General features: G+C 30.9%; 1 protein-coding gene across 1 annotated transcript; it reads right to left on the bottom strand.

The window, feature by feature from the left end:
* Positions 1-1,620: 1,620 nt before the first annotated feature.
* LOC115722970 (calcium-dependent protein kinase 29) lies at positions 1,621-6,456 on the bottom strand. The gene is made up of 8 exons (XM_030652365.2): positions 5,463-6,456; positions 4,297-4,440; positions 4,038-4,190; positions 3,833-3,948; positions 3,562-3,729; positions 3,358-3,485; positions 3,150-3,249; positions 1,621-1,901 (listed from the first exon to the last, which is right to left on the bottom strand). The coding sequence occupies exons 1-8, from the start codon at positions 6,136-6,138 to the stop codon at positions 1,824-1,826; spliced, it is 1,563 nt and encodes a 520-aa protein (XP_030508225.1). The 5' UTR covers positions 6,139-6,456; the 3' UTR covers positions 1,621-1,823.
* Between the last annotated feature and the right edge of the window lie 2,318 nt (positions 6,457-8,774).

Below are 8,774 nucleotides of genomic sequence, written 5' to 3'. Positions count from 1 at the left end.
ATATAAAAATGGCTAAAAGAGTAAAGCCAATTTTTATCCCTTATATAGGTGGTTAAAAGGGCTAAAAAGTAATTCAAAATTTGAACTTTAGGGTTTCCCCCTGAAAAAGGACGTTAGTACTCGTTGAATAGTACAATCGTCACACATGCGGTATCATACAACTTCATTATGTGACTCGAGGTACAACTTTCAAAGCTAGGCCTTAAATGCTCCTGACATCAAAGAGACGTTCAACCAGTCACGTCGAATCAAGAGAAAAACCCAAACACATCACCCATCCAATCATCTTCATGACTAAATAAGTCCACATGCGACCAAGAAGTTCCAGCGCAGACTTGGGGGGCAAATATTATTCAAATTTCTACATAGGGTGACGTGGCATCCACTTGGGTGACATATGAAATCGATTCTATGACCTGGATAGAAGACTCCACTAGGAGATTTGATACTCAAAGTCAGCAGAAGCTGGAACATCCGAGTATAGCGCGTGAGAACATCCGACCAGCTTCCAACATGTGGGCAGCTTGCATGAGCCGATGAGAGAATCCAAGTTAGATATTTCAGAGATGTCCCATATATCTTCATGCTTGAAAGACACAACGATATCTAACTTCATGGGATAGATACATAATATTAAGGAAGAAAGATAACTCGCCAAGTTTTCTGTTTTGCTTGTTGTAATTATAGAAAGTAAACAATTTTCTCATTTTATTTCTTATTAGTTTTGGAAAACTTATTGATGTAATTCATCCATATAAATAGTGGAGTCATCTCAATATTCAGGGACACAAAATTTTTAGAAAAACACACGAGAGAAATTATAAGAAATAAAAATAGATTCAAGAGTGTAAAACTCAAAGATCATTGTAAGAGCTTTCGAGGGAGATCAAGGATTCCTTGGTTCTTATCTCACAAGTTAATACAAACTAAATTGGAGTAGGCTATTACCATCATCAAGGGGCCAAACCGTTATAATTATGGTTTTGTTTACTAAATCTTATTCATATTTATTATTTAATCATTCTTAATCGCTTTAATTTGACTCACTGTCGTTGGCTAAAAGTGAGGTCAACAAAAGTCTGCCTGATATTATGATGATCAGCCGACGTGTTTTGCTGATAATTACAGTGGTACAAGATAGAGATCGGTGTTTAATACTTTTGTTGAAAGTCTTCTTGACAAAGTTGATGGTTAGACAGTGAGTTACATTGGTGATAACGACGACAAAAGGTTGAAAGGCCACAAGTATGTGGTCCTTGGTTTGATGGATGGATTGTTGGGGTATCAACCCAAGTCTCACATCGGAAAAATACGCAAGAGTTCCCTTGAATATAAAGTGTTCCACCAACTCCATAAGTATGAGGCCTTTTAAAAAGATGTCCAAAAACAAAACTGTAAGGATTTAGGCCTAAAATAGACAATATCATATAATTATGTAGGTAGATGGTATCCAACGTCCCAGCAAAATATGTTTGGGGATTTTTCCGTAAAAATGTTGTATAGTGAGTTAAGTGTAATATTTATAAAAGAATAGGGATTTTGCAATTACCCATTCTAGTAAAAACATAACAATTATGACAAATTTCAATAAAAGCCCAAATACCCACATAGACCAAGAAGAGCCCACAAACAAACTAACAAAGGCTTAATAAAGGGATATTTTGTAATTTCATACAAATTGGAAAGGCCTTGCTTGATTAATCATACAACATTGAACATCCACAAACTCTTGGGCAGTAAACTTATTCAAAAGATGAGAAAAAAGGCAAGATATATATACTATATAGAGCAATTACCATAATCACATTTAACACACTAATGTTTTATCTTTGTTTATCTTCATAATCTACCGTCCCTTTCCGCATCATGTGAGCAAACTCTTCATAGTTGATCATTCCATCCTTAGAAAAGAAAAAGAAAAATTACACAAAAAAAAAAAAAAAAATCAGATGTAAAAGAAAATAATTATATATATAATAAGAAAGAAATTTTTTTCAAAAATAATCTTCTTTTATATTTTGTTTACAGTTTTTATAATTTTTAATACAAAAATATAATTATAAATTTTAAAATTACAAAAATACACTTTACTTAGTAAAAAATAAAAAAAAAATAATTAAAAAACAACGAGAAATCAATCTCACGACAACTAAAAATCAACCATAAATAAACTATAAAACAACCAAAAATAACTAAAAAAATAAACTCATGACAACTATATTACACTATAAATAATCTATAAAGCAAACAAAAACACGATTTAATATTTTTTTACTAAAGATGTATTTTTGTAAATAAAATGTTTAAAAAATAAAAATAAATTTTTTTCAGTATTGATGTATTTTTTTTACTAGGTTGATGTTACGTGCAATGCACGTATAATTAGTTTTCTTTTTAATTATGTTTAATTAAGTGATATTATAAAGTGCAATACATGTATGTTCAATTTTTTTAATTAGGTAATGTATTTTTATTTTTTAATTTTTTAAATAAGATTTAAAATTTTGATCTTTGAAATTTGTTTTAGCTATTGCGGCTACATTGGTGTGCTCTTTAGATATGATTATGTATATACATATTTTATATATACAATAAAAGAATTTCATTATTATACGTATTTTATACCTATTTTATATTAATCTCTCTCTATATATAAAGATTATATTAAAAAATATTTTGACAAAATTTGAATTTGATTAGAGAATTTAATTACTTTTAAAATACATTTTATATATTATGTCCATACATATATTTTTAAAAAATAATAATAGTGATAGATACATTCTTAATTTGTAGTTAGAAGAGTATAGTTATAATAAAGTGTACAAAATACAAATTATTAAAAGCATATTTATATTTTTCTTAAAAAAAAAAGTATATTTATATCATTAATCATTTTTAAAGCAAAAAATTTGTGGTAAAATTAAAGTTTAAATATATTTATTTTATATATAGATGTGATTATATATTGATGTAATTTTTATTTTTAAATATATATAATAAAATTAATTTTTTTTTTATATAAAATATCTACATAATTTTTATTTTTAAATATAGATAATAATATTATAAAATTAATAAATATTATGTTAAAATTAATGTTAGAAAACCAAAAAAAAAAACTGTTAAACTAAAAAATTATTACTTACTTTGTCGGTATCAATATCATCAAGGATTTCATCTATGATAGCTTCGTCACCCATTCCATACTGAGTCATAGCTTGCCTTATTTCTTCTCTTGTGATATAACTGTTAAGAATTTTGATGTAACATTAGAAAAGTAAAACTAATTAAATAAATGAAAATTAAAGAAGAAGAAGAAGAAGAAGAAGAAGAAGAAGAAGATGTATTAATTACCCGCTTTCATCCTTGTCAAAATATTTGAAAGCCTTCCTCAAGTTTTCATCTCTATCAAGTCTGTGTCGATGCATGGTAGCAGTAATGAATTCGATGTAATCTATAGCCCCGTTTTGATCAACATCAGCCTGATAATTACGTAAAAATTACTTGATTTTGAATCCTATGCTAATTAATTTCATAATAATAAATAATAATACTCACAGCTTCCATCAGCTGCTGTATTTCAGATTCAGAAAGCTTAGATCCCAATCGAGACAACCCAGTTTTCAATTCTTCTAGTGTGATTGTGCCACTTCCATCTGTGTCCATGTTGTTGAACATTTGTCTCAAACCATGGATTTCTTCTTCTGAAAGGTTCTCTGCTATTACCTTACAACAGAGTCCAAACATAACATAAATGTTACTAAAATTTATTGAACAAAATCTATTTATTTAATATGGTCAGCATTAAAATTTATTCCATTATACTTACCTTGAGAGCAAGTTTCTTCATTTTGTTCATTGCCCTGAATTGCTTCATCCTTATTAGAACAGCACTGTCAATAGGTTTATCAGAGACTTCACCATCTTCCTTCAGCCATGGATGTTCTAATAAAAATAAAATTACTGTCAAACTTAGTTTCACACAATGAATATTTAATTCCTTTTGTTTTTTTTTGTTTTTATTTATTACTCACCAAGGGCTTCAGCAGCTGTAATTCTTCTTCTAGGGTCTATCCTCAACATCTTTGCAATGAGATCCTTTGCAGAAGCAGATATAGAAGGCCATGGTGAGCTTTGCAAGTCAAGTTTTCCTTCCCAAATTGCTTCAAAAATCGTTTTCTCGGTCTCTAACATAATCAATTGTTCATTATATATACATACACTTATTCACATATAATTGTTTGTATATATATATATATATATATATAATGAAAGATACCGAAATAAATGTACCTCCCCAGAATGGAGGAACCCCACTTAGAAGAATGTATAAAATGACTCCAGCACTCCAAACATCAATCTCCTTCCCATAATTTCGCCTCAATACTTCTGGGGCCACATAATAGGCACTTCCTACTATGTCCTTGTAAACTCTTCCTGCAAAAATGTCCTTTGTCAATAAAATTGTTTTCTTTAATTATGGTTAATTAAGATTTTTTAATTTTGAACTTTGACATGTATTAAATTATGTACTTGAATTTTTTCGACTATTAAAAATTCTCCCTAAACTATTGCGATTGTTAAATTTAAAAACTTTTGTCTAATTTTATTTAATTTTACTAATTCATTGATTATCTGTATACTAAATCATGCTCTCCAAACTTTGTCTTCAAAGTTCAGAAAACATTTGTTACATGTGAAAGTTTGAAAAAAAAAATTCCTAATTAACCTTAAAAAAAATTAAATTAAATGGAATTGTCACTCATAACTTTTGACATAGTAATTAATTATTGTTTTGTTTATTTTACAAGTTTTGTACTCTGTTTTTCTAGTGAACTCATTGAACTGCCAATCATTATAAGAGTTTCTTTGTTATGCAGATTCTATAATTAATGAATAAAGCTTTCTTTATTATGTTAACTAAAATATGGTTTGAAATGAACACACAAAATCATTTTTTTCAAAATAATAATAGTAATAATAATATAAAATAATCTAAACGTGTTTACTGGGACTCAAATGATGTCGTTGTCATATCATGAGATGGACCAATATTGGACTTTTGTTCTTGTCTTTACTTAGAAAATGGTTGACTTGGTTGACTTCTTGACTTGGTTCTCTTGACTTCATTCGGATGTAAACACAAACTTACTAATCTGACTAGTCATTATCATGATATCATTTTTGTTGAATATAATTCATGAAAATAGAGCTTAAAATATACGTTCCCAGCTATTCACATGTGACCCAAAAAACACAAACTGATTTATAACTTCACCATAGAAACTAATATCAGTTAAGTGTTTAGACTTATTATTTCAAAAAAAAATTTGAAAAAAAAAAAATCATTTTCTCTTTGAAAAATTAAAGCAGCCAAAAACATAAATAAAAAAAAAGTAAAGAACCATTTGTAAAAATAATTAACAATAATAATGAGACCAATATTACAGCCAACCAACCTTGCTCAATGAAGACAGAGAGTCCAAAATCAGTGGCTTTAATGGGTGAATGTTCATCTCTGTTAACAAGCAAGAAATTCTCAGGCTTTAGGTCTCTATGCATTACTCCCATGAAATGACAAACATGAACGACATTCACAATCTGCCTGAAAATTCTTGCTGCTTCACGCTCAGAATAGCTCCCTTTAGCTGTAATCCGATCAAAAAGCTCACCCCCAGAGCACAACTCCATAACCAAATACAGATTATGCTTATCCTCGTAAGCTCCTTTAAACTCAACTATATTGGGTTGACCTGTAAGATGTTGCAAAATGTTGACTTCTCTTCTGACATCTCGAATGTCTTTGTCAGTAACAAGTTTTCCTCTGGCAATTGACTTACAGGCGTATTTTCTCCCAGTGGCCTTCTCTTCACAGAGATAGGTTACCCCAAACTGACCTCTTCCCAACTCCTTTTCGAGCTTGTAAATCGATTTTATATCATCATAAGGTCTTTGCAAGATGGGCCCTTTTTGAATAAAAGAAGAAGGGGTTTTAGTATCGTAAGAACTTGATGCTGTTGGGTTCCATGGTTCATGGGTTCTCTTGGGTAATTGTTGGTAGCTAGGAGGAGGAGAATCAGAGGAGGAAGAGATTGGAATTTCGTGGGATTTCGACCAAGAAAAGCAAATACCCATGCTGATTTTTTGAGAGGAAGAAAACTAAAAGAGCTGAGATAGTTTCAAATCGAGGGGTGTCTCTCCTTTTTCTTCTCTTAAACGAATTTCAATACGTTTTGGACTAATACTATATGTGATAGGTAGGGAACATAAAGATTAAAGCTTTATTTGGTTCTTTGCTTTTTCCCAGCTATATGGTTCTTCTGAGCATCATTCGTTTCTCACTTTTGGAACGCTTTGAGAGAGAGAGAAATAGTGCGTTGGCTAAGGTTTCGTGTTACGTACTCAGAGCTGAGCTTTATATGACAAGTCTTCTTCTTGTTACTCTTTTAGTCTTTACAACACGAAGTGTATTCTTAAGCCTTTTTTTTTTCTGTTTTTTTAACCTATCACTATTGTGTCAGGTTTTACTCGGATACGTGCTCAAACTCATAGTCATATGCCCAACAAGAATGACTCAAATCACCTATGTCGCACCCCAGAGAGTGGTACTTTAGGTGTGATCAACCATTTCTAATAGAGTCATAATTCCAACTTTAGTTAATATTGGCACCCGGAACATATATGTGGGAATATTAATTTTTAATTTTTTCATTCTTATAACCGTATTCGCTATAGTTATAATATTATCTCAGTAATTTTTATAAAAACTAACTATTATGATGAAAACAGGTTCAAAGTTTTTTGAACACGCCTAATAATAAATTAAAATATTAAGAACTCTAAGGGCTCTTTTGGTACGCCGTATTGTAATGTATTGTATTGTATTGTGTTGGATTGTATTGTATTAGTATTATTTAATACAATACAATCTTTTGGTATTGACTTGCATTAATTGATTGTGTAAAGTTATAATATATTTTTAATACACTCGATCCCAACACCAACTACGTACGATTCCGGGTCTCGGGTACCGGGTCTGGGTCCAGCGTCTGGGTCCACATCCCGGGTCCGGGTCTAGGTCGGGGTCCGGGTTCGGGTTCAGGTTCGGGTCTGGGTACCGGGTCCGGGTCCTGGGTTTGGGTCAGGGTCCGCGTTGGGTTTCGGGGTCCGGGTCGGGGTCCGTGTTCGGGTCCGGGGTCCGAGTCTGGGTCGGGGTCTGGGTTCGGGTCTGTGTTCGGGTCCAGGGTCTGAGTCTGGGTCGGGGTCCGAGTTCGGTCCCGGGTCCGGGATCTAGGGTTCGCGTCCGTGTCCAGGTCCGGGTCCGGGTCGGAGATTGGTGTTGACCCCAAATCCTTTGTAAATATTATAATACAAGCTAATACGGACCATTTATTATGTATTAAATAATACAACATACATTGTATTAAAATATTTAGCCGTAATAATTAATGCAATACATTGCTTAATCCAAACATAGTGTTATATATTATTTAATACAATACGACCCTTATACGGCATACCAAACGAGCCCTAAGAGGTTGAAATAAGAGACTTTCTAGTAAATCTAAATTTTATTAAATACAATATAAGTTTGCATTATTTTTATTTTTTAAAAAGAGAGAAGGAAATATATGGATCCCTCACTAATTTAAGATTTGGTAATTCTTAAATCCAATTTTACCTTTATTTAATTATTTTTTTTATTATTACATAAAATTTAAAATATATAGTTTTTAATTTGTATTAGAAAATTAGGAAATCTTTAATTCATGTTATCTTTTTTTTCTTATTTTTTCCATTTTTAATTTGTTTTTATAATTTGGGTACTTATAATTGTAAAGTCCAATTCTGCAATTTATTGTCAAAATATTTTTAATTAATGTATATTTTTATTGTACAATTAAAATATTTTTTTGGTGTTAACTTCGGTCCTTTAATTGTCATTTTCCTTTTGTTTTCAGTTGTTTCTCTCTGTTTATGAAACTTATCATATAAAAGAAGGAATTCTCTTTATGAAAAGTTGCCTATTTTTTAAAAAATTGACATTCCCTTTCTCTAAATGATAATTTCGGTCTTGCTATGTATATAGCAAATTAAAAAGTTTCATGTTTGGTCCTGCTGCAGCAGAATACGAATTTGATCTTGCAAATTAGGGATTTTTCTAAAAAAAGTTTTGTACATCTTTGAAGACGTGTTCGAGGCTATCTCTAAGATTTCTATGGTCTATAAATAAGACCTAGAGAGCAGCTAAATATTTTCACCTCTTCTAGTTTCACTTTGCATATTTTAATCTTTGTGAGGAGAGAGTTTCTTTTGTGAAAACCTAGAGTGTTCAACTAGGTTTTAGTCTTCGTTTATTGTTCCTATATTGTTCTTAGAATAGGTTGAAGAACTCCATTAGATAAGAGAAGGGTCTTCAAGAGAAGACTTGTCAAACCTTACTTTGAGAGGAAGTAAACACTCACACATCAAAAGACAAAGGGATTTCACTATTTGGTGATGTTTAGAAATCAAATTGGCAAAGTAAATTATAAAGGATTGTGGAAAAACTTTTGAGAAAGTCTAAACTTGTTTAAGTCAATTGTATTTGTAATTATTTGAGACTTTACTAATTGATTTCATTTTCTAGACGTGGCCCCATGAACCAGGAGTATTTGAAAGAACACTGGTACCACGTATATTTCTCTTGTGTCAAGTTTTTATATTTTGCACTCTTATTTATGTTCTGTTACTGCAAATTTGTGTTCTACAAAAACAAGCTTCCATTCTGT

Source organism: Cannabis sativa, chromosome X (assembly GCF_029168945.1).
Source record: "Cannabis sativa cultivar Pink pepper isolate KNU-18-1 chromosome X, ASM2916894v1, whole genome shotgun sequence".
Classification (NCBI taxonomy): Eukaryota; Viridiplantae; Streptophyta; class Magnoliopsida; order Rosales; family Cannabaceae; genus Cannabis; species Cannabis sativa.
This window is presented reverse-complemented; position numbering and strand designations above follow the sequence as displayed.

Excerpts from the sequence above, each read along its gene's own strand:
- LOC115722970 (XM_030652365.2), bottom strand. The coding sequence starts at position 6,138 with ATGGGTATTTGCTTTTCTTGGTCGAAATCCCACGAAATTCCAATCTCT. Across the intron at positions 4,191-4,296 it reads GGTTCCTCCATTCTGGGGAG|AGACCGAGAAAACGATTTTT; the intron begins GTACATTTATTT and ends TGATTATGTTAG. Across the intron at positions 3,949-4,037 it reads TACAGCTGCTGAAGCCCTTG|AACATCCATGGCTGAAGGAA; the intron begins GTGAGTAATAAA and ends TATTTTTATTAG.